The sequence below is a fragment of the Chlamydotis macqueenii genome, chromosome 2 (genome assembly GCF_036417535.1).
Source record: "Chlamydotis macqueenii isolate bChlMac1 chromosome 2, bChlMac1.mat, whole genome shotgun sequence".
NCBI lineage: Eukaryota > Metazoa > Chordata > Aves > Otidiformes > Otididae > Chlamydotis > Chlamydotis macqueenii.
In genome coordinates this window covers 89,753,527-89,780,356 of record NC_141557.1, presented here as the reverse complement: position 1 = coordinate 89,780,356, position 26,830 = coordinate 89,753,527, and the positions used below count along the sequence as shown (strand labels likewise).

At 38.1% G+C, this 26,830-nt stretch overlaps 1 protein-coding gene across 6 annotated transcripts in view; it reads left to right on the top strand.

Moving 5' to 3' along the window:
* COBL (cordon-bleu WH2 repeat protein) overlaps positions 1–26,830 on the top strand; it is a 161,474-nt gene that overhangs the window by 112,955 nt on the left and 21,689 nt on the right. For all 6 annotated transcript variants that reach the window (XM_086740424.1, XM_086740429.1, XM_086740426.1 and 3 more), the window contains one exon: positions 22,431–22,740. In XM_086740424.1, coding sequence (XP_086596550.1) covers positions 22,431–22,740 — 310 coding nt within the window. The remainder of the gene's footprint in view (positions 1–22,430; positions 22,741–26,830) is intronic.

Genomic DNA, 26,830 nt, shown 5'->3' with positions numbered 1-26,830 from the left:
TGAAAAGTATGTTTTCATGCTACTGTTTCATGCTTGTCCGTCGACTGTCTTTAAATTTTTGTACCCAATCCAAGTCTTTGATCATGTATTATGTTGCCTGTGGGTTGGCCCTGCACACCCATGTAGATCCTGTATAGGCAGCAAAGCTTTGCACGTTATGGTGTCTCATGGGCACGCTTCCTTTGAAGATTAGGGTGATGTCTCCTAGCCATGGGATAGAAGAATGTCTCCATTAGCTGCTAATTTGACAAAACATCTTTTTTCTAGGGCATTTTCTTTACCAAAATTATTCTGCAGGTAGCAGTTATTCTGATACATTGATATTGATGTGCTTGCTGTTGGATACCAGCTAAATCTAAAGCACTATTTTTCAAATATGCGCTGAGGAAATACAGATTGACAAATTTTATTGCGAAGGGTGGGGAGAAAGAAATTGAGGAGATCCATACTAAGAGAAAACATGAATCCTATTGAGGATTAACCCTAATTCATTTTTACCAGTATATGCACAGCAATCATATCATACTTAATTTTTTTTTTTTTTGCTAGATACCATCAGCTTACCATCAACGTTTTCTTTGTTAAAAATCTCTTGTGGCCTTCTTTGCATTAATATGTCTGCTTCATTTGAGTTTCTACCACCGTTATTTTGCAATGCTTTTCTGATCTACCTTGGTGATCAAATATCTTTTAATCAATGCAGCTCTGATTTTATCAGCCTGATCATTTGCTCTTAAACAAACACAATATCCCAGCCAAAATGATTTGATTAAGCTTGTAGATGGAAACATAGTGTGAGCTTTTATTATCCTCAGTTTACTGAGAGCAAACGAATAGTGCTTAGTGGGTACTTATTCTGGACTTAAAGCATCAGTGTTGGAGAGAAACAAGTTTAGCTTTATAATTATGATGTGCTCTGTCTAGATAAAGATACATGTATAGATTTACACAAGAGAAATGTCTATAGATGTACCCATGAGAGAAAGCAGCACGTATGACAGATGCTAATTATATTGCCTAATGCTGTTCTGAAGGGTGCTTAGATACTGTAGCGATTGAGCCGTATAAGAACAGAGTTTTGCAATGATGTTTTTTATTGCCTGAGAATGCCTCAAGCAGTGCAAACAGGACTTCAGCAGTAGGTTCGAAGAAGAACAGAATTTTCAATCTTCTTAACTCTAACCTCAGTAGATGTGTTTTCTCATAGAACAAGGTAGGAAGGAGGATAAGCTACTGATGCCAGCTATTGATGAAAGGCGTATTTGTTCTGAAATTACTCTCAAAACAGCTTTCTCTGATGAGGATGTGGTCTTTCTTTGCTGAGTGGGTGACTGTCAGCAGCAGTTTGTCTTTCATAAGATGATATTTCCATTCAGAAATTAAAATTCTCTGATCATGTGGAGTTTAATTTCTTGTTCCTTACGATCTGCCACTGTCTGTAGGGCATCATGCCTCACCCCTGATCCCTTCCCAGCAAACACACAGTTGTCTCATTGTACTCTGGGAAACCACGTTGAGGAATTTTCATTTAATAGAGGATGATGGTAATTGCTTTTCTTGGAGTTTTCCAAACTTATGTGGAGTGCAAGTCATTCATGAATAGGACCTTTAGTAAGATTCTTGGGCTTTTCTGGCTCTAATGGTAAGAATCTCTTCCACAAACGAGTACAATTGTTACTCACAATTTTTACTCTTTAATCCTTTTATTCTCATTATATGATCTTTCATCTTAACTTTTGGTCTGGTAGACATTAGCTGCATGTTGTGTGCATGTCTAAAATGATCCTTTCCTCTTCTTTATCTTACTAATCAGGTTGTTCATGGGCTGTGATTGTAAGATTGGCTGTGCTTTGGGAATGCAGAAGTGGAGATTTGTCACCTCTGTTGCATGGCGTTTGGTTATGTCACATAGCTGTGAAGTTCCAAATAAATTAGTCAATAGTAAGCTCTGTGCTACTTACCTCAGGTAAAGAATGCACCTACTGAAAGATTGCTGCACCTAGATGAGCAACTAAAACATGCTGCCTTGAAATGTTTTCAACTAGCTCATTAGAATAAATGCAATATTCCTATGAACCTCCATGATTAGCCCTTAAATTGACTTGTTATGAATTATCATTAAGAAATGCAGTAAAAAAATTAAAAGCTGCTTGAAAAAGAATAAACAGTTCACCTTCTTGTAGAGTGAGATCCTAAAGTTAAATTCTTCATGCTGACACTGGATAAAGTACCCGTGAACTCAGGCTTCACACTGAGTTAGGGCTTGACAACTGTTTGATTTTTAGATTTCAGGAAGTGTTCTGTCTTTAAATAAGTGAAGTCATGATTTGAACCTGTCTTTGTTTTTGACTATATATCAAAATAATTAGTCATCACGCAATCAGAAAATTTGAAAGGGATGAAGAAGTGGACATAAACATTTCCCAGTTATTTTGTATAGATGATATGTATACTACTAGTTGATGGGTAATACTAGGTTAATTTTAAGGAACAAGGAGAACAGAAAGGAGTCTTGTCTCCATATCTAATTTTTAATGGTTTTCATTATATATATTGATATAGTAACAAGTCATTGATATAGTACCAAGTAATATAAGCCACTTGACAAAGGCTGTGACAGTTTCACAAGCAATTTGGTCATACTTCTTCAGTCATCTTAGATATATATCTAGTCTTTCACAGTCTTTAGGGATAGTCTCTAAGTGTTGGACTGTGTTAACTTGAAGCAAAAGTAGGCAGAGAAACTCACAGAGAGGAAACTACATTTTTCTTACATGTAGTTCTAAATTAATTGGGAACTGCAGGCTGCTGAGTAGGGAATTTTGCTGGCCTGTCATAGTGTACTGCCTCAGAAGGCATCTGTCGAGTGAGCCAGCCTTTTGTTTCTTAGAGCTGGTCTTTAAAGCAAGAAGACTTCCAAATGTGACTTTGGAGGCTTATAGTGCCATCACTCCTCTTACTCATCCAGCCTGATTTGAGGCTAAAGAATGAAGTTGGATCTCCAAGCATCATCTGTCTTGTACTTTCTGGAGAATTAAAATTCAGGCCAAGTAAAGCAGAATTCATAGACATGCTGCGTATCAGTAGGTGTTGTGCTGTTGGGATTGAGTTAGCTTATACATGAAGCCAGGGAGTCAGTCTCAGAGCATCTGTGGGATTTTGAATTTTAATACTTGTGCCCACTCACCTGCAGCTCCTTTGGGCGCCTGATTCTTTAAGGTTACTGAGCGTGATAGCCATTCTGCTGTCTAACCTGCACAATATTTATAATTTTATCCTTTTACTCTTTTCCCTCAACAGTGTACTGTTGTGCATCATTCCCTTCATATACCAAGCACGTCTGACAGACCTTGCCTCCTCCTATGACCTTCATACCTCTGAACCTCCCGTTGCCTCTACTACCTTGATTCTTCTGTTGCCTTTCTTCCTCCCCTGCTGGAAAAGAAACTTTTTTTCTGACTGAGATTTTGGCTTCCTTTCTTTTTGAACTCGCACATTCTCTTTTAATTACTATTGATTATTTCTGGCTGTGGTTCATACTGATTTGTTAGATGTACACTCCAGAACTGAATGCTGTGTTACATAAATCTATATATCAGCCTCAGAAGGATTATCCGTACATTTGTCTGTTCTTTTTCAAAAGCTTGTCTTTATTTTGAGCCATGATTTAATTTGATTTGCTGTTTCAAAGAGTGTGGTTTTGGGACAAGATGTCTTACTTTCAATACTGTCTAAAGATTGAATGAAAACTTCATAAAACCATTTTTCGTTTTTTCTATTAGCTTAGGTATAACATTTTACATTTTCTAATATATTCTATTTTTCCTTCATTGCATGTATTTTGTTCCTTTGGAACAAAACTGGAACTGGGCATGGCCTAGTCAAGTTGAAGTGCAAGATTCTTTCTATATCTTGGCTATCATTCAAGCTGCCAAGAAAAAAAGAAACAGAAAGATCTGTTGGATCTATAAGGGGCCGAACAGGAATATGAAGAACCAGTACCAAATGCACTGATTCATAGCCTTTACTTCTGCTTTCATCCTGATGCTTAGTATGAGTAATTTTATCTTCATGCTGGAGATATCCTGTGGAAATCAAGATGTATGATCTATTTCTGTAACAAAAGATACAAACACCATTTGCTCAAGATAAATCTCGTTCCACAAGTCTCCTTTTTACAATTGTACTAGGAATAGTCAGTGAGTTATAATTAAAATATCAACTATAGGCTTGTAGTTACCAAAAACTTCTTTGCACTGAAGAAAGTTCTTCATGTGAACAACCCATAAAGCATGTATTTTTAATCATTCTGAACTATAAACATAGGTTTTATGAGTTGCAATGGTGCACACAGCCAGAACTATTGTGACCTCACATGTACTGTGATTTAAGACATTTATGTTATTTAAATGAGTGAGTTGCAATACATCACTAATTTAAATTATGAAAAATTATTGTTTTACCCTCAAGCAAATAATCATGTTCATCTTGAATCCTTTCCAGGTAGGCAGAGTAAGAAACAAAGCATTCCTACAGATAATGTGAAACATGACTAGAAAGGGGTTTGATGGTTTTTAATACAAATATGACATATAGTTAATAAGTTTTAAGTGAGACTTCAGAAAGTATACTTAATACCCTAAGGGTCTTCTAATAAAAGTGGAGTAAAATTGGACTCTGTGCTGCCAGGTACTTCGTAATAACATCTTAAGACAGGACAATGGTTTAATTGTAAGTTTTCTCTTAAAAAAAAAAAACCAAACAAGTAGGTGTTCACTATGTGGAGATTAAGAACCTAATTTACCCATTCTCATTACTCTATTTATATCCTGTTGGTAACTCCACAGAGTTACATGCCCCATGGATTTCAGACTAGTATGAAAACGGAACACTGAAGTGGTGAAACAAGGGTTTTTTTATATTGAATAGAATGTAGAAGTACTGTATATTGTAAAAGCAGTTCTTTGCATTGACACCAGTTTAGCTTAAAGAAGGCTTGAGTTTTCAACAAAATCACATTTTCAAAGAAAAAGTTTCATTGCTTTGAAGAAATAACAGCTATGACTCCTCTCCACATAGCTGAGAAGTTTGCTGTGGAAAGCTATCTCTTTTCAGGTGGTCTGCTCAAACTCTTTAAATGCTCTAGGTGAAAACTCAAGAATTTCATTACTCATCCTTAATTAACTTTTTTTTTAAAATTAAAATGCAGAATCTGCCTCTAAAAATATGTTTGTGGGAGTTGACATTTTCTGTGAAATTTCTACATCATAGAATATTTTGATGACTGTTTTAGGCTAGCCAGCTCTGCCTTTCCAATTTTTTTAAAAAATTCTTTGTTTGTGCTAGCTTATATCCTTTGTTTCTTACAACTCCATAAGCAAGTGCTGGGTACATAGGCAGTATTATACAAAACTTAAAAAAAAAAAGAAGAAAAATTGCTGCATCTTTACAAGAAATCATCTTAATTGTAAGAAACTGTGCTTGTACTATAACATTAGCATTTTTAAAACCTCCCATTACTATACACAGTGTGGGAAAACTTTCAATGCCACTCATTAAATCCAAATCTATTCAGTGGAATTGCATAGATACTCTCTTTCACAACTGTTAATTCATAAGAGACTGTGTGATTACGGGAATGTGAACTCACTGGAAGTTTGGTTCACGAGCACCAGCTCAGCACCGAGGTACAGTCGGGGAATCCCTGCTTGTTCCAGGCTTCGACCTGGGATTTCTAGCGTCACCTCGATTTGGCTTCTGGAAGAGAATGAGAGTTTTTCTTTCGTTTTCAATGAGAGGAAGATATGTCAGTGTAGGTCAGTTTGATGGAGTCTTAGGTTAGCAGTGATATGAAAGGAGATTGGCTTGGTTTTACTCCTTTTATTTTACCATGGAGACGTTAGAAACATAATGAAAATGACATGGAGAAGTTGATAACAAACTATAACAAACAGACTACTATACTACAATTTTTCACCAAAATACTTTTACCAGAGATAGTAAGAAACACATTTCATACATTCAGGATTTCTCTGCACTACCAAACAGCATTACTCAAATGCTGTCCTTCATTGTAAGATATCTGGGGTGAAAAGCAAATAAACACCCCCCTTCCCCCTAGATTGGAAAATATTCTTGAGCCCTGTCAGGAGGAAAAGTAAATGCATAGCTAGCTTGTAAATCAAAACAAATTCCAGTATTATGACTCCAATGTCAGTGACGTTCAGTGCTCTTAGGAAATAAGGACAGATGTATAATTTGTGATTAAGCTCGTTCTGATACATGATGAATGTGCTTAACCCCTGCGAAATCCAGTGAATTAGAAACAGATTAAGCTTGCTAGTACACAGATTTTACTGAATGGCCATATAATTTTTTTTTTCTGTTGACCACCAGAGGGAGCCGATGTTGTCACAGATCTGCAGCAGGTAGTAAGTAAGAATAATGCTAAAAGTGAATTTTAAGCTAATAGATACCACACTTGTACGAAGATTTTCAGTTCTTTAAGAATGCCCTAAAAGTAAATTTAGTTTACTGAGTGGTTTTGTTCTAAATGAAAAAGAAAAGTACTATTTCTTCTAGGTTTTTTTAAATCAATTTCATTGCAAATAGGAAAATGAAGTTAAAATCACATTTGCAGGTGATGCCATTGTGGTGGCATCTTCCAGACATAAGCTCAAATTTTTACTCTAGACATTCTTACAAAGGGTGGTGGCATGTTGAGTTGACTATTCTGTTGCATAGATATTGCCTGTATATTTATGGCATCTGTGTCCCAGGTGTGGAAATTAGTGCATATGCCCGGTGTATGTGCTTTAGAACAAGTGCATAGAAATAGGTCAGGTTTAATGCCAATACAGAAAGACTTGTTCTATTAGAAAGGTTTATCAGCTTGACTTTTAGCATTTGAAAATCATAAGCAGATTGTTTTAGTATCCATCCTCTTTCACAGACAAATTACTTCGTTACTAGCAATTCAGTCATTGAGGGACTAAAATCTAGGATTCAGAGAATCTCCAAATGTCCTTAAGTGTCCTTTCTACACATAATACTTTCTTTTTTTTTCCCCCTCTGGATTGAAATTTTTAAGGATTGAAATGAGTGTTGTCTTTCTCACTGGATTTTTTTCTTTTCCAGTGACAGGGCTGTAGAATACTAAACTTTGAACTTGTTCCATTTTTGTCTTTAGAAAATGTGCTGCTGGTCCAGAACTGGAACTTGTTCTAGGCAGGTAAAATATGGAGAGAATATTCTAAATATATGAAAGGAAAAAGGAAGTATTTATCTTTTTGTTCATGTTTAACTGGAACTATCTAAAGCTGTCTGGGGCATCTAGAGTGCTCAAATAAGTGCCAAGGGAGAGTGATTGGTTGATAAATTGTCCAGTCCCAATTGTATGATGAATTGCAATGTAAATGGCCTATGATGCATTTATTTTTTAAACACATGGCCATGCAGTCTATCATATGCCTATCATCTGTCCCTGTATTCTGCATTTGTAAAGTAAACTCTGTGGTCATGATTCTTATACACTCATCATTTATGTTTACAGCCACTTTAAGCTCACTTTATTGTTCTGTCCCAGTATAAAAGTGCCTCTTTCTGAGACTTGGACTGTGTGTGTGTCTATAAGACAGCAGTTCTGTCTCCCAAACTTGGCTTCCAGTCACTGCCATGACTCTCACTATATATTTAGTACATGCAGTAGGCACCATTTAACTTTCCATACTAAAATACATGTTATTTTAGAAGACAGAATGCAACTTATTCCATCCCTCCAATTACAGCCATGTTGTTTTATAATGTCACTTCAGAACTATGTACTCCCCCCTTAAGGACGGTGAGACAAACTTGCTGTCACTTTCATACTTCTTATTCAGATTGCTCATGTACAGTATGCAGGTAGGCTTCTGTATAACACCTGTATGGCTAGAAAAGTGCACTGTTAGAAGTCTTTAAAGCTGACAGAATAAAAATGATATAAATAATTCTTTGTTTATCTGGAAGAGCTTACACATAATAAACTCTGCTGATTTTTGCTGAGGTGGAAAAGGGGGAAGGTGATCTTGTGTTTTTCTATGCAAGAATCAGCTGCTTTATTCCTTGTTTATTGCATATTCTTCTGTGATGCTCTGACTTCAGGTAGTAAATTACTGTTGTAACAATCAAGCCCAGTGGCAATAATGAACTACTTCAGAAGTTGATAACATACTGAATAGATATCAGCTACTGAGTCCTATAAAGGGGTCCCTATGTAGGGACCTATAAATAGCCCTTCAGTATTCCTTGAACATGAAAGATTTTTTTTTTTCCCCTGTTCAGTTCTAATAAGAAAATTGTAAATTTGAGTCACCAGATCTGCTTCATTTTCTCATGGCTTGAGAAAGTTCTGAAGAAAGAGGCGCAGTCCTGGGTAAAGGTAACACCAGTTGGAAAGGAGGTATTTTGTATTTCCTTACATGTTCACTCTGCTGCCTGCCACTGTATTGGAAAGAATACCTGTGATTTTGCAGACTTTGAGCCAGAAGTCAGTCCTACTGTAAGGGAGCACAATTCCTTTGAATGTAACAAAATACTTTCTGGTTACATTAAGTATGATACTGGACTCCAGTGAATCAAGTAGTCTTTCTAGCTTCATTCCCTGATATTTAGGTTTTTAACTGGTTATTTGCCTATTTCAGTGTGTGGAATAAACCTCAGCTTCACATTTCCCATCCTGACTAAATGTAAAGACATTTATCTTCCAGTTCCATTGCAGCCCAGCTCTGCAATCCAAGTGGTCTGTGGATAAACTGTAAATGTTTATTCTAAGTGAAACCAAATTCCCTGTTTTCTTATTCCTTAGTCAAAATAAGAGCAGTTGACTCTGTGAACTGTACCTTTAATAACTGAGTGGCATCTTAAATATATTCTGTTGCATTTGAACAGTAGAATATGAAGAAATCATCACACCCATACAAGTAGAGAGTCTTAGGCTTTATCAGTAACAAGCCAGACTAAACATCTATGTCCAGCCAGATACATGCATGTGGTGTGAGTGTGTGTGTGTGAGAACTTTAATCCTGGGTACAAATTAGAAGTTATGCTTGATTTACACATTATGTATGGGCCAAATCAAACTGTAAGGTTGATATTTGAAATGGTATTGAAATTGTAGTGCAAGATCCTACTGATTGAAATGCAGGCAATGCACAGAGAGCTACAGAATGCAAACTGTTGAAAAATTTTTTGTTCTCTGTTCCAGGTAGGTGATAATACCCGTACCAAAGTGCTTGTCCATCCTTAAGAGATGCTCGTACTCAGCTTTTCCTGTTACCACTTCTAAGTCAGTAAACACTGACTAAAGTGCCTGCCTGATTTCTTCTAAGATATTGAGAATTCTGGCCATGCACATTCACTTCTGGGTTTTAGGGCCTGGGGGAGCAAAAGGCTGAGAGCAGAGACAGAGTCTCTTTTGTCAGCTCCTTTTGTGGATTCCATAATTGGTTCTTGGCATAGATAAAAGAATTGCTTTCCAACCTACTGTACCATGAGCAAAGGTGGGGTGTAATGGAGGACAAAGGTCCAAAACAAAAGAAGACCAAGGAAAGAATGAGAAAGGAGGTCTATGACAGACCTCTTTTTTTTTATTATTATAAGACTATTGTGATTAAAAGGTGAAAGTAAAGTTGCTAAATATATGGTAACCTACCACAAACAGTGAAGGACTGGTAGAGGAGTATCTACTTACTTGTTAGAGCAAACAGGCAAAGCAACTAATTTTTTAATTGCAAGCATCTAATGAAAGTTATTGTTAATATCTAGTTTCTAAAACAAGTGGGTTAGCATTTTTCTTCTTTTCTCTCCCATGATTGTTTCTTTCCTTATTTTTTTTTTCACTTAACAAGAAGTAAAAAACTAAAGGGAAATATATTTTTTTTTTAGTTTGTAAAAATATGAAAAACAATGGAGAAATATTTTCAACATTTTTTTCTTAACTACGTGAAAACATACAGCAGCTCTATCTATAACGTGTGTCTACAAGCGTAACAGTCAAGACTTGAATGTAAGAATTTAAGAATTCTTACAATTCTTAAATTATAAGAATTATATGAGAATTACAAAGACTGTAAGAAAAACTAATCTACTGGCTTTGAGTTCAGGATAAGAAATTTCTTTTCTTTTACTCATGAGAGATGGAGTGTTTTGAAAGCTGAACAGACCCTTATATTTGACTTGCTATACAGAAAGCCTCACAGTGGATTGCTAAGGGCTAGAAATAGAAACTACTTTGGGGACTACTGCAGGAATGCATTGGTATTTTGGTTTTATTCTTTTTGAGTACTACCAGTCTCTCAAACACGTTAAATCAGTGCTCAGGAGTGACATGGTTCTTTTTACTAGGTAAAACTTACCTTGCTTTCTCCCCGAAAAGAGGAAAGTTTTGTGGTTTTTTTTTTCCATCAAAAAATCTTATTTCAATTAAACACAATGTATGTGAACATTTTATTGATTATTTGTAATTTAAAAATATATTTTTTTACTTTTAAAACCCTTCTCTCCTTGCCTTCAGAAAATGAGAACAATATGCTGATTAACTGACCAGTCCGTTAAAGAGACTTAGAGGTTTAAGCGGCCAAGTTTTCCAAATGAAAACATTTGGGTTAAAAAAAAAAAAAAAAGTGGGCATATACTGTAATTTGCTTGTTTGCTCCACTCCCTTCTGGACATGCCCAGCTTCCTCTGTACCTGGCAGCTTTCCTGTCCTGTATTCATCAAGCTAATCAATGGGATTCAGATGTTCCTCAAATAAAATAATTTGTCTTCAGTCTACTCTTACAAAGAACACAGATTGTACTAAAAAGGCTTTTCTTCACTTTCAGGGTACATTAAATACATGCCACTGTTAATAATACAAGACTTTGGCAATGTATTGATTGCCAAAAAATCCTTGCACAGGGAAATTCCTTGCGGTTTTTCCACGGGGTTAAATTAGTGCCTGTGAGAAAATTAGCAGACTGAAAGCAGTGGAGACAGAAGTCTTTAAACTTACAGGCTGTAATGTGAAGAGCAGTAACAAACCACCAGCTTGATTCTGTGCCACTCTAAGGTGAGAGGAGAGTTTTATAATCTCATGATGAAATTGTGAGCAATCAAGAGAATGAAGATAATGTTTGAGCATTCGTGTACAAACTGTACTGTACAAAGTAGAACAGTGGCCAGTCGCACCTGCTAAAAAATTTTCCGAACACAATCCTTGTGTGGTGTTTTTAGGAAAAAAAAATTAACTGGTTCTTTGGAGTATAGAAGAGGAGGTGCTTTTCTTTTACATTCTTTTTTAGTTACAGATAAGAAGGGGAAAGAAAGGAGATAATAAAGGGGTAATAATGGATAAAAAGGGGAAGAAACAGATGGAGGAGAAAATTCCAGAATTCACCTTCTAGTTTTTCAAAACCAAAATGAATGTTAGGATTTGGGAATTTTTTCCTTTTTTTTTTTTTTTTTTACTTTATTTTCTTCTTCTACCCCAGATCCCAACAAGTAATTCCTTAAGCATTTATTTTGGACTTCTGCATAAATGACTCAGCTCTCTGGTACCTAAACCCCAGTATGCTGGGTTGAAGCTTTGCTATTGTTCATAGCACCTTTCCCTCGGGTATCCCTTGTAGACAACAGAGAATGAGCTTTTATGTCAGCACGTGTATGAAGAAAGTCTCCTTACTCTGTCCTTCTACCTCTTTATGAAACTTTTGGAACTGAACTTTAGAGTGTTATCTTTCCTCACTAATTCAGGAGGAGTTGGCAGCCAGTTTAGAAGTTACTGGAGGGTTTCATAGACAGAAACGTACAAGAGTGTGACCTTCTCAATCTAATTTCTTTAGGAACCGAGGCTAAAAAGAAAGAAACTCAAAGATGTTTCCAAATTTCCCATAGGAAAAATGACCTTTTATGCTGGTCCTAATTAAGCCCATTAACTCAGGTGAAAAATTCCCCAAACAAGCTTGTCTGTTTTGAGGGTATGATCATAGTGAACCTTCAAATTCTAGAAATGGCCCTGCTCCAGCAAAGCACTTAAGCAAGCTTAATCAGGTACCCCATTATACAGTATGCATGTTATTACTGAATGAACTGTGTAAGTGAAAGCCTTAAAGTGCTTCACATGAATAAAAAAAAAAGACAAATTTTCCCTATGGGGATTCATCCCATGCAGGAGATATCTGCAGCTTTGCATTTTAATCAGTGAGTGGTCCAATCCTGTTCCCATTGAAGTCAGTGGCAAAACCCAACTGCTAAAGTGGAAGCAGGATCTGATACTAACAGTGCAGAATATGAAAGGAGAAGATTTATTCCAAGTGGGTGTTCAGATGATGACCCATTTCTTGCATCAGGATACTGTTCACTGTAGCACCAGAGATGACACTGCTGTTATCATTTTACTATCCGCAAATCAGTACAGAACATAACATCCAGTTACCACTCTTGCATGTTTGCATTTCTTCCTCCTGGTATTTCAAGTTAATAGGGAAAGGGAGCCCCAGGGCAGAGCACGATTGATGAGATAATTGACTTCACAAGAGGACTATGAAAGAGCGGGCCAAATTCGGCTCTGACTTAAGTATTCCCATCTCTGCTCATGTCTGAAATAATCTGATCTAGTCTATGTGCTCTCAAAGAGGAGCAGGGGCATGACAGCGGAGCTCTCCTGTGAGCACTTTGTTCTCCACCTGTCCAATATTTCCCTCCTTACTATGCTCCCAGGGAGAGCTTTAGTCTGCACTGCTGAAAAAGATAACCTCATTGCTGGAGCCTGAAGTGGAGTTCATTATGCCCTACATTTGATTCTTGCCCCATGCAGTGATTTCTTGGCTATGTCTGTGTTACTGGAAGAGAAGTCGGTCTTTTGCCTTCCTTCCATACAACCAATTGCCTTCATTGGTTTCTGCAGTGTGTCTGTGGCTCTTTGCTGCTAGCGTAGCCCTAGGGTGCCTGGCAGCATTTTTAGATGGTGAGTGTGCTTGGCATGCACTGTCCTGGCCTCACTGCCCTCGATTTGCCCTGATCCCAGCGTGGGAGTCTGGTCTTCAGGATGCCTAGGAAACATCCTTTGAAAGTGATATGATGCCTCTGTGGAGGGTATCGCACAAGATCTTCAGGGAGGTCCTTAGCTTACTCCGGTCCTCAGTTTTGTTCTCTGCAAGAATAATTTTTTCTTCATTGTGCAGTTTCAGAAGGCAAAATGTCTTAATGATAAGAAGTGTTCGGGTACTCCAAGCAATATCTCTCCAGGTAGATACTTTTATTGACATCATCTTGCAGCTATGAGAGATATGATAGCAGAGTAATTGACTGTGAATGTCCAGTAAAATGTATAATAACTAAACTCAGAAAAGGAGCATGCTCTTCTACGTTAAAATATTTCTAGAAATATAGATGCCAAAGTAAACAACCAGCTGAAGTATATTTAAAGCCTCTTGTTGTTTGAACTTTGAAGAAGGAAGCAGGTATTCCGTTGATTAGGAGGTCCAAGAGGAGTCAGTTAATATACATCAAAAGGGGTCAGAGTAGAGCTTTGTGTCTTTCTAGCACAGAGGTGTATGAAAATGTTTTCATAGCTACATTTGGAGCTAGCTACTGAAAATCTTCTGTGAAGGTATTTACATTATTGGCAGTTTGGCTGAAGCATGTTTTGGCCAATTAAATGGAGTTGTTTTGTGCTGTCCTAATTGTAAGTTAGACAGGTGGTTTGTGCATGAAACATTTAATTTTCTCAGGGCTCTGTCTGATTTCGGATGATACTATAGATATTATCCTGTACAAAGATAGCACGTGATGTAAGGGAAAATGATGGATGCCCTGATGGGAGAAGTGAAGGGCAACATCACAGGTCTGAATGGACTGAGGCACTCTGAGGATGGATAAGAAAAAAATCTACAAGACTGATGAAATCTCTTTTTGTTAACCATCATTCCAGCCTGGAATTCGGTCTTAGCTTTTGGTATTAAGCAAAAACCAGTATTTGTTATCATTAGTGTAAGTCTGCATTATTAGGAAGATACTAAAAGTATTTTTTCTCATTTGTGGAGCAGTTCTCAATAGAAGTGCTTATATGCCCAAGGCAAGTATACTTTGTCCCCACAAACAGAAAGCAACTCTTCAAAATTTGGGGTTTTTTTTGTGTGTAATATCTGTTGGTTTCACTAATGGATAGCATTTTACAGATTGACCTGATTCTCTTCCACACTTCCTAACTTCTAAATCACCTTTAATCAGAAATAAATACACAGCTGTGAGTGGAGTGGTGTCTCTGTACTACGGAAAGAGCTCTTCAATCCCACAAGTGTGTGTGTGTATGTATGTGTATGTGTGTTTGGTTTAGGGTTGAGTTTTTTTGTCTCTTTGCTGAGTTTGCTGGCAGCTAGTCTCTGGGGAAGGAACGGATAATTACAATGCAAAAGTGGTTTATGTTTTTCTCATCTGGATTATGCTAGAAATATGAAACTGTAGTCGAGATTTTATGGAATCGTTAACAGACAAACTAAGGAAGAGGGATGACTTGATAGAACAGAGTGCATGAGGGGGAAGGATGGTGAAATCTAAAAGGAAAAGTTGAGCAAATGGCCTTTTTTCTGTGGTCTTAAAAATCACCTAATAAAACATTGTTTTATTGCATAAGTGCACTAATAATTCCTGGTTTTAATCGTTACACTGCATACGCTTTTCAGGCAATTTTATAGAGTGTCTTCTCTAAGGTGGCTCATGAAAATCACCTTCACAGTCCATTTGTTTAGATTGGGCAGTGTGGTTGAATGGAAGCCGACCACCTCTGTAAAGGATGTGGATTGCCAAAATCGATCACTTAAGACTAATAATTCCCAGCAAAATGTGGAGAGTGGTTTATTTCTTCACCAGGCTCATTATACCAGGCAGTCTCAGGTTTTAGATCTAGATTTTCCTTTCCCACAAAGGCCTGGGATTATCGATCACGGCATGTTACCAGTGTTACACGTGGTGATTTATGAAGTGCAAGTCTGAAGCTATCTATTATATGCTCTTAAATATATTTCCATGTTGTCCTGCTCCTCTAACCTACGTTGTCTGCTTGTTTGTAGTCTTTCTGAACTGCACAGATTAGTCACACTGCTCCTCTCCTGACACTTAAGCAAAGGACCAGCTAGAGCCAGGAAAGCACCTTGTCAGTTGTTTTAACTTTAGTCTGTTAACCTTAGATAGCAAACACCAGGAACTGTTGTGAAAGTTTCCCCATCATACTTTTTTGTGTATAAAAGGAAATGAGCAACTCACACTACTGTCTCATTTTTTAAAATCTATCCTTCTCCAAGCCAAGTTGCTATGTTTTCCAGTTAATCGAGGAAAGATTTACTTTGACACATGATCCTTTTCCTGTCAAAGAGCATTTTGCTGTTCATGTCGCTTTTGCGACATCTGATCCCTTTGAATGAGGAAGGCTGGTTACTGGCTGTGGCGTAGGATTGTCAGAGCGTCCAAACAAGGCTTTTATAAAAGCAAGGAACTAGCAGGTTCAAGAGAGTGCCAAACAGGAGAGGGTGAAAAGCATTTTAGCAATAGCAGCAGCATTCTAGGTCAAACGGGCTTTGCAGAGGTCAGAAAGGCTTTTTCAGTCATTGAAGAAAGGATTGTGGGAAAGAAATGGGGATAATAAAGTCCAATATGTTAATTTTCCCCTGTCTGAAGGTCTGTATTGCATTTGTTCAGAAATCTTTCTTTTTTTTTTGCTTGTTTGACAGATGGTAAAGATAAAGGTCTGAAATGGGAGAGGGTAGCAGACATTTACTTGCAGTGGTAGTTTCCTCTGAGTCTTTGAAGAGCCAGCAGACAGCCTTACCTAGTGTTGTTTTGAGAGAGAGGCTTCACAATAATTTTAGGCATAGGTTTGAAAGGAAAGTCAAACATTAGTGCACAAACCTTCACAGTCACTTGTACATGGGAAAAAAACAATGGAGGCACTGGAATACTTTTTAGTTCCCGCTCCTTGGCTTGATCCTATCTTGTATTGCCTTTGGTGCAGGAAACACCATTGCGAACAAAGCCTTTGTAAAAGTTACAATACCTTTGTGTTCCAATATCAGCTAACAGCAGACAGGTTTAACCTCAAGAGAAGTGCTTAACTACCTCAAATTGGGAAAGCAGGTTAAATCAGTCCACATCACATGAAGTTTTCTACTATAGGAGAGTAGGTGTAGCTAATTTACCTGTGATTAGCTTGGGATCGACTGTGGAAATGCAGAAGATTCAAAAGGTGTATCTGGTAATACTCCCTATGTACCTTTCTGATTATATGTCTGGTGAGACGTGTCCTTTGTGAGTCTCTTAATTTTTGTTATTGGCTAGCATGTAAAGGAATGGATTTACTTCTGTTTGCAGGTTTTGTGCAGTAAGAATGACTGCAATTAAAAAACCTGTTGGAAAACATGAACGTGGGACATAAGACTAGGAAGGAGACTGAAAATACCTTATTATGTGAGAACTGGGAGTCACATGCAGGACTGCATGAGTCAGCGATGTGCCCTTACGGTGATGAAGCACTAACCACAGACTGGGTTGCACTAACAAGAGCATAGCCAACAGATCAAGGGACATGATTACACCACTTTACTTGGCTGCCACGAAGCCACATCTGTGTCCACTGTCCAAAAGTGGGTTCAGTTTTGAGTTCTGTGGAACAAGATAGTGACAAACCAGAGCGGAGGCAGTAGACTCTGGCAGGAGGTGTTGAAGATGTACATGAAGGTGCTAAGGCACCAGGGCTTGTTCGGCCTGAGAAGGGAAGGGTAAGGAGAATTTGAATGCTGTCTTGCATCTGAAGGAGGGGTAAGAGCGAGCCAGACTCTTCTCTGACATTCACTGCAAAAGGATAAGACTGCAACAGTGACAAGTGGCAGCTAGAAAATTTTCAATTTGACATTTAAAAATGTTCTTTATGGGGAGAAGCACTAAACATTGCCCAGGGAATGATTCATGGTTTCTCAGAGAGGCTGTGGAGTCTCCATGGTTGGAGATTTTCAGAACTCAGCTGCTCAAGGTCCTGAGCAACCTCGTCTAAGCTGAAAGTTAGCCTTGCTTTGAGGAGGATGTTGAACTAGGTGACCTCCAGAGATTCTTTCCAAATTAAATTAATCAGTGATTCTATGACCTAAATGACCTGCGCCAACATTAGGTAGCTCTACATCCACATTTTGGAGAAGAGCTGGAGCTGCAAAACATGGCTTCTCACTTCAGCATTTCTTGGCCTCACCTTCAGTTTTTGCAAGGCAGTTACAGGAACTGGGAGAGAAGGAGTGCCTTGGAGCTTGATCCATTCCCCACTTCCCCCATGCTATTGTTAATGTATAACAGTGGTCATTTATTTTTTCTTTATTTCTTTTTATTTAAAAAAAAAATAAATTATGCATGTAGGCTCAAATATGCTAGGAAGCATATTAGATTAAAACAGTCTTAACTGTGATAAATAGAGAGACATCTGCCCATTCTGTCTTGTGCTTTAGCTGCTCACTGGATGGTTTTAACGCCTATCTCTATGTACAAGGTTTAGATCCATGAGCAAAATGTAACCAGAACACATTGTACCTGTGTGAAAGGTCTTAAGCTAATCCTGTGTTGGCCGTTTTCATAATCTCTGTTAATCATTGCTATAATAAATGTTTTTCTTTTCCCACTTCTTCCACCAGCCTTCTTCCAAGTGTATGAAAAAATGTAGACTTTTTTTAATACTGGTCTTTTGTGATGCTCTAATTTTTCACTGCCAGTACAAATAATCAGAGCAGTGTTTCGTTCTCTTGCTAGTTTTAAGTACTGTCAGTAAAATAATTGTGTAGTAATTTGGGGATCATTATAAGAATTAATATTCTTTAACATCATGAAGTTTGTAATATTTTTTACAACTTCATTGTAATAGACTATTTGAACTACAGCAAAGCAATTTTAGTACAAGAAAAGAAAGGTTTTTGGCAGTGGAACAAGTGATGAAAGAAATTGGAAAATAATTACCAACCTCTTAACAGAAACTCAGAGGAATTAGAGGAAATCTGTATCTCTAAAACCATTGTGAAGTTCAAATTATTCACCATGTAGGGGTTAAATCAACTGTTACCTCTTTAAAAATGTCTTTGGATATACCCTTTCTGTCATTATTGAATGTCACAGTAAAGCACCAGCAGTGCTGTAAAACCAGAAGGTCACAGCACTTAGCAAACAGTTACAGTCTGACAAGACTTACACCTTGTGCCCTAGCTTGGCTTTTGATGACTGATTTTGTAAGTTTGGGTAGGATATGTGTCTTTTGAACACTTAGTTCTGACTCTAATCTCATTCAACGTTGGTGGTGGTTGTTTTCATAGTAGTAATCAAAGTATTTTACCCATGGTAGTCTTCACCTATTGAATTAAATCTTCACTTCTGAAAGTGCTGATTAGCATGTAAACTAGGTGAGGTTTATCTGTCTCCCCATCACTGGCATTCTGTATGAGTAATGTGTACACATATGCGATATCAAACTGCATAAGTGCAGATATGATGCCTCTAAACTCAGTTCAGTTCAATGTTTTCCTAATTACTTACAGCCTATTGAGATTAAAGCCACAAGATCTCTTTTGTGTTAAACAAGAAGCTCACATTCTTTACTGATGAGCTACTCTCCTTTTTCCCTCTTGATGATCACAGGCAACATTCTTGCAGACAGACATCCCAGTTACCCCCCAAGAAAGCCTTTGTAGCTTGTGGTTGACCTAATTGTGCAGGCACAGCGCTGCTGTCCCTGCTAAGCACGGGAGATCCCTGGTATGGCACTCGCTTGAGCTTTGCTCAGTCTGCAACCTGGAGCGGGATGTAGGTAAGTGGCAATGCAGGGTGTTGAGGGACACTCTCCAATTTCACTTGAGGGTGTGATGTCCCACAGAGATTTCGGTGTGACTTGGAGACTGCGGGCCAAGTTCTACAGCCCTTTCAATATCACACCCCACCTGAAGCCAGTGAACAGGGTCACATGTTACTGAAAAAAAGATCTTGGCATTCTTATATATTTGGAAATGCAGACAGTCTTCTGAGGTACTTCAGTAGTATATTATCTGTGGCAATTGTTATTTGTGTGTCCAATCCTGAAGTACTTGCTGAATGTTCTGTCTTAAGCTGAATGTGTCTACATGAGATCTTGAAAATCAGAGCCCATATTGAAATCTTCTTAGTGTCATGACAGAGAAGAGAGAAACAAATGTTGATATTTTTCTTTATTCAATCAACAAATAACCTTAGTAGCTGTCATCATTGTGATCACACTGTGTTTAGTGTGTGGTGTTTTCTGCATGTGCACTTCCTCTGAGAAAAAATATGCAAAAATCACAAGGCAGAATCACATCTACTGCTGCGCCTTACTCAGTTCTCTGTGTACAATTAGAAAGTTTTAACAGGTATTTTCTGATTCTTGGAGTCAGGACCACTCAGCAAAGTTGAGATAGGCTTTTTTAATGTCATATATCATTACACAATAATTCCCATCCATCTTTAGTTTGCACCAGTGGAGATTTAATCAAGCATGTAGAAGGAAGAATAGATTCTTACTTAATCCATCCAAGGATGACTCAGCTTTAAAACAGGGGTGTTTTAGTGCTGCACTTAGCTGAAACAAAGTTGTTAACATGACACAGAACCATAGCAGTTGTGTTTCATGTGTGTGCTTTCATGTTCAGATGTAGTAGTGGCAATCAAAACAGTTTGCCTCAGCCAGCAACTCTGTTCAGTGCCACAGTTAACTGTGTTAAAAAATTAATTAATCTTCTCAATGAAGATAAAAGGTGAGAGAAGTGCTTTGACAAAATGATAGACTTGAAGAAAGAGGGACATTCTGGTTTTGCTTGAGCACAGGGAATTTAATCACTGAATAAAAGATGTATTTTTGTAGTTCGTGCTTGAGGATAAAACTGCTGTTGAATGAGGAGATTCTGACACTGAACGGGATGATTCAGCTGCCGAGATCCAGACGTAACAGATAGGGATTGATTCACACATGGACCCTGATAATAAGAGAATTGGGTTTTGCTTTGTTTGTCAGTACATGGGAAGAGTGGGCTGGAGGATGGAGATCCTGCCATAAAGTAGCTTGCTGAATCATACCAGAGAGAGACTCGAGTGCTGTTACTACAGTGGGCAAGTAGGGCTGTGTGAGCAAAAGGAGCTAAATCCCTGAGCAGAAGGATGCAGGAAATAGTTGCAGGTAGCCAAGAAGAGGATGAGGAAATGAGAGAGACAGCTAGGGAGGGAAAGCCTGCCATCCTCGTGTCAGGAACTGGAAGTAGTACTTTGTTAAAAATTGCTGTGCCAGCTATAGGGTGAAGATAATTTATGGCATCCTGGTGACAACAGGTGTGGCCTGTGTTATACAGAGGTCTCTTTGCATCAAGGTATACTGCATTGTGCATTACTTCAAAATCTTCCTGTGTGCTTCCAATCTTCAGCTTCCCTCTTTAAATATATTTCTTCACTGTCCTACTTTGTTCTGTTTTTAACATATTGTAGCTTTTACTAATGCTTTGGTGGTGGGTGATTACTGAGGTGGTTTTTTGTTTGTTTGAAAGCCAAGCAGACTATATACTCTTACCTGTTTGTTTACTGTCTGGTTTTGTGGGGGTTTATTATTTGGTATTTAATGTCAAATTATTCATATTTCTCCTTAATGTTGGTGTTTTCCTAACTGTAGTTCTCTCATGAGCATACTCTAATCCATTCAGTGGCACAAACTTGTTCCTGTAATTGCCATTTTTAGATGGAACGGTCTCTTGGTTTAAGTCTGGAACCTAGAATTGATGTTATAGAAAATAAGGTCAAAGAAATCAAGTAACATTGCTTCCAAAGTCGCAGTAGAATCTTTGGATCATCTTCCATCATTAATATCAATGCTTGACAGCACCTACAGCTTTAATCGTGATTTGTAACCCTCTGAATTTTATTGCTTCTGCTGACAGAAATCAATTTCAGTACTTAATGGCATCTTGTAACCTCAGTCAAGGAGAATGTTGGTTTGATTTTTATTTTAGTTTTACTCAAAGCTTCACTGCTAAGCTACACCCTTACAAAATTATTTCTATGACATTTTATGACAAAGTTGGTTTTGGTTCTCTGACTTAAAAAAATTATTTTTGTATATACAACATAATACAGAAGTATTTCTCCAAGTTGGTCATTTTTATTGAGTTGTAGCTTCATATATGCTTGAGAAAGTTGTAGATTCTGACCTTAAAAAACAGTGAAGTGTATGCTTAATCTTAGTTACGCTTGTAGACCTGAGACTTCTCATATAATTAATATCCACCACAAGTGTCTGCAGGATCAGAACCAAAACTATTGTTTAATCTTCCTTTTGCTTACTGAGGTTGAAGAAGAGAATGGAGCACACTTGTAATTCTGAATTAAACATTTAAATTAGTCTTTATTGATTCTTTTTGATCAAAAGAAGTGTGTTTGGGCTTGATTCTGTCTTTAGTCACTCAATAATTTCAGTCATTTAAATTATTGACCTTGTTGGGGTTGCCTTTTAATGGCATAATTGCAGGATGGAGTCTGAGTTGTACATTTCTTAAGGGAAATAACAAAATTTGTGTATTTATCACAAAAAAAAAATTCTAAACAAATGAAAACCCAAGTAGCTCATAGGAAGCAAACTAAAACAGAGCATGAAAGATTGTACTGTGTCTAATCTGTCAAAATTTGCTACTTTATTAATAGAGTTAAACATGCAAAGGGCACATCCCTTGATCTCCTTTATAAATGACTAAACTTTGGAAAAGGTTCTGCTTTAAGTATAGCAGTGTCTGCTTTTCTGTATACTTATTTGTTGATTTTATATGCTTTGAAAAAGAGATTATTGTTATTCTCCCACTTAACGCATGGGAAATTGAAGAGTGGTAAAATAAAGTGACATCCAGTTGGACAGCAGAAGATCTAGTTTACCAATTCAGTGTCCTAACTGGGAAATGCTGCCCATTTTTACCTGTATATAGACTTCTTAGTGGAAATGTCATGATCTGTTTGGCAGCACTGAAGAGGAATAATGAGATTTTCTTGTCAGAAGCAATAACAGGAGTGATTTCTTGCACCGCTTCATTTAACTTTGGTCTAATTCCCCAAGAAACTGTCCCTGGAAAGTTCTTTCTTCATAGAAGTAAGGAAACTGGTTTGCTATGAAAGTTATAAAACCCAAACTCCACAGGATGGGCATAGCAAACTACCTTTCTAAAAGCAAAGAAGGACAAATTTTTTGTCACTTTTCAAATAATCTTTATCCTATATACAAATACTGAGCTCCATCCTACTATTTCTAATGTATTTCACGTGTTCCTTTCCAATTACAAAGAAATAGCTCTCTCTGTTTGATTTATGTACTAATGACTTTTAGCTAAATTTCCTTGCTATATTTCATTTAGAGAGCCTGCTGCCTGCACGTGATGTTCATGTAGTGGATGACATGGTTCTGGAGCTATCAGAGGTGGAAGAAACGGCATCAGAAAGCAGCTGTTTTGCGTCTGAGGACACCACAGAAGACTCGGGTGTTGTGAGCTCCCCATCTGACATTGTGTCTTTGGATTCACAAAATGACAGTATGAAGCTGAGAGACATCAAGCTGGTCAATGGCTACATGGAGTCAACTGAGGCGGATGCGATGGACGGCACAGAGACGTGCCCTGCAAAGAATGCCAACTGCTATAGCGTGGGATCTGACAGTGCTCCACAGAGGTAAAAATTCATTTGCAACCAGCGCTTGGAAAATATCTTGCATGTCCTCCTTTTAGGGAATCATTTAAGAAAACCAACTTCTACTTTCTTCTGCTCTTTTGTAAACCAGTACCAATGCCAAGTGACTCCTCCCAGTGAAAAGCTCACTGCCAAATCCCCTCCAGTGACTTACTTGTAGCAACAGGCAAAGGTCAATTTTCTGTTTGAACTTGTAGCTACATTTCTTGCAAAAGACCGCTGCCCTCCGGAGTTAATTTCTCCAAGAAGTCTGAAATAATTTTGTTACAGTTTGGTTTATTTTCTAGTTCTGATAGCATATGAAGTGCTTAAAATGTGACTATATGTTGATCTAGAAAAATGACATGCAGATCATAAAATGGAAAATTCATGAAATGGTAAAATTCAAGCCACTGAAAGCCAGGTGGAAAAGGATTGTATGCAGTGAAATTTGAGGGTTGGTTTGTTGGGTGTGTGTATGCATATATCTATTCACCTAAAGCTAACCTCCACTGATGTTATACCTTGGGGGAGGGGTCAGCATATTTCCTTTTTTAAAATTTTCTTTATTTTGCATAAACAAACATTTTCCTGCAGTTTTTGCAAGAAAATATGAGAACCTGGAATTTAACTAGAAACTGCCTTCAAGCACAAGTGACTCTGACACTGTTTGTTTGCCAAAACTCACATAGTTGGTGGCAAGGCTGCAAAGGGAACCCAAAATTTATAGGACTTTGCAAATACAAACTGGCCAAATAGGAAGCTGTGCCTCCAGCAAGGAGGGTGGCCTGGTAATACTGACAGGGATCTGCTCTGTGTGATGCTGCAGAGTCATGGGACAGGGGCCAGAAATTCCTCTGAATTCTCAATTGACACAAAGTCTGTGCTTTCTGGTCTCTCTCCATTCAGCTGCTAATCTGTAGCCCCTTCATAAGAGCATGTATCATGACCTAGTTATTTCCTTCCACACATTTCTGAGGGAGAACTTCATCTTGGATCATGCAGTGCACAATAAATTAGGGATAAATTAGGCCAAAATCAGTATTTAACCTGTGGCAATGATCTTGGGTCTCTTCTTTCTTCATCAGTATCGAGGGGGACAAGGTCAAGCTTCACTTAGATACTTGCTCAACAATACATTTTTCTTGTGATTTGTCCTTTTGCAGTTTCTTGGGTCCTGATGCAGTCTCTATTTTGAGAATTACTAGGCTTGTATAGTAACTGAATTAACATTCCAGACTCGATCTGAAAAAGCAACCCATTAATTTCAGTAGACTTAGATTGAGCCTTGTAAGATAACTCAGCAATCCCAACTTCCCTCAGAATGCGAGTTCTGCACATTTGGGGGAGGAGGAGGAGGAGGAGAAGTTACCGTAAGTTGAGCAAAGACATCACAGCAAAGCCCTATAAGAACAATCCTCACCAGCAAAAAAAATATTTTGCACTTTCTCTGTTTTTTTAGTCAAATAAAAGATTGACCGCAGGTCATTAAGTGACACACTTCCTCTTGGAAGTCAGTATTTTCTACAACTTTCGATTCAGCCAAAGATATATGTTCTGTACATTGCATTGAGATTTACCACCTTTGCCACACAAACATGAAATTTTTAGTAGTTGGAAAGACTGCACATGGAAGAGACAGTGGGACGTTTCATAAGCTGGCCAGCAGGACTGCTGCTCAGGGGTCTTGCTGAGCCAAAGAAGTGGAAGCTGGAAGGATCATGTGGCGTACTGCCCATCGCAGTCAGGAGGTGATTACTTGCCCCTGCTCAGCCACTGTGAGGCCAGTGCTGTAGTACCGTGCCCAGTCTTGGGTCTCCAGTTCAAGAGAGAGATTGGCAAACTGGAGAGGGTCCAGAGGAGAGCCACAGCTGGGGCACTGGACCACGAGGTACAAAGAGGAGAGGAGCCAACTGGGTTTTTCACCTTGCAAAAGTGATGTGGGTAAGGGGGGACACGATTGCAGTCTTTCCTTAAATGAAAGGAGGACTCTGAGGCTTCTCAGGGATACACAGTGAAAGAACAAGAGGTAACCATCACCACCTACTGTAAAGGAAATAAAAATTGAATATAAGGAGGAAATACCTCAAATCGGGAGCAGTTAAGCAGTGGAAGAGGTTGCCCAGAGAGATCCAGGAACCTCCATGCCTGGAGGTTCTCAGAACTCAGCCAGGCAAAGCCCTGGGCAGCCTGATCTGGCTTTGAAATCAGCCCTGCTTTGGAGCAGGAGGTTGGACTAGGCTTCTAACTTAATATCTTCTGTGATTTTATTGTGCTAAATATTCTGTATTTATCTGCTATGTCCATAATTTTGAAAGAGTGGTTTTAGACTGAAATAGGAGACAGTTGTTGTTTTGAGAGTTCGGTTATTTTTTCATTAATTCTATTTGGTTTTTGGGCTCCGAGACAGCAAAATTGCTTCAGATCAACTTTATGGTGTAGCAGAAACTTAACATTTTTTATTTATTTTAATCTTATGTCAGCAACCACTTAGATTGCCACAGCAGGGATGTCGAAAGTAGTATCTTTTAAACTTCTGCGCTCTGAATGTGTATTTGAAGGTAAATCCAATTCCATTCCTAAACTATGTTTGTAAACAAACTAGCTTTGAAAATTGTGCTCATCTAAATCCTTTTGAGGTCAACTTACTAAGTTTTCAAAAGCCGCTTCCTAAATGTAGAGGGAAGGAAAAAAGTGAGGGTTTTTAAACCTATTTGTATGAAATTCTTGTTTTAATAGGATGTAAATAAATTCTGAGTACAATTTTCAGCACAGCTGAATTTGGAGAACATCAGTTTCAACTTTCACTGTCAGAGTAGCTGCCACCCAACTAATAAAATCTGTTGGGAGCTCTGAGATTGTATATAGTTCTTGTGATGACAGACTACTTTGGGGACCAAACCAGCCTCCTAAATTCCCAGACAAGCCAAACTTCAGTTCATGTGAATAATTGATACTGAGCTATACAGAGTTTTAAATATGTTTCATAAGCCACAAAACTTACAGGAAAATTTTACATGAAGTTTCTTAATTCCTTTCTGTCTTCTTCTAGTCCCTGTACCAAGATCTAACTAAATTCTAAAAGGACGATAAGAACAAACAAATTGGGAGAACGTCACTACTGTAAAGTAGTAGTGGTTAGCAGCAGAGAATCCAAGTCCTCCTTGAGTCTGAGCTCCACTGAAGCCAGAAATTTTATTTAGTAACTAATTTGGCCGAGGCTTGGGAAAAAATGATTCATAAGAATAAGGGAAATATTTAGATTGTCATTTTAAAGTGTAAAACTGACTAAAGCTTGGGGTTTTCACCCAGTGAAATAACTGATTCCTAAGAATTTGTAGTGCTGTATACTAAAATAATTTTGTACTCTGTAGGCTGTGAGAAGTACCCTTAAAGTGGAAGCAAATTATATTTAGAGTGTGAAGGGCTATAAAGAAAGACCAAGTGGTATTTTGCACATGCACCGTGAAGAACTGCGGTGAGGAGCAAAATCAAGTCCGAAGTTCTTACCTGGGTTTGGTACAGAGGCTTAGCCTGTGCTCCAAGACATCAAGAGTATTTTTCCATGTTGCTGACTTCGGTTAATTGTATGTTCAGTTTTAAATTCATTTTTCTTAGACTTTCTGGAATTGTTTACTGGGTGGCCTAGGTGGTCTCTGTGCAGCTGAAGTGCCTGATAGCATTAGAATATCATAGCAGGGTCTGCACATTATCTTGTCTGCTGCTGATAGTCAAGGAAAGTTGTGAGCATTTAAGGATACAGTCTTCAACATGCAATAGGTTTGTCTGCACGTAGCAGCATAATAGCATGGCCAGGTCAGAAATGGCACGTACTGCAGGCTTTGCACACACAGAAACGGCAACCACAGCAGAGCTCAAACCTTGTTCAGTTCCCAAAGTGCAGAAACAGAAATTTCTAAAAGAAGGTCCCCAGATTCTAGAGTTTCCAAGCTGGAGTCTTTCCTCTGATTTTTGTTTTCCAGTACATGGGAGCAACTTCTAAGCTCACTCTGTTTTGTTTTGTTTTGGGATTCTTGTTCAAGCAATCTTACTCCAAATACACATATTAATGAGCATGTAGAATATCAAATCA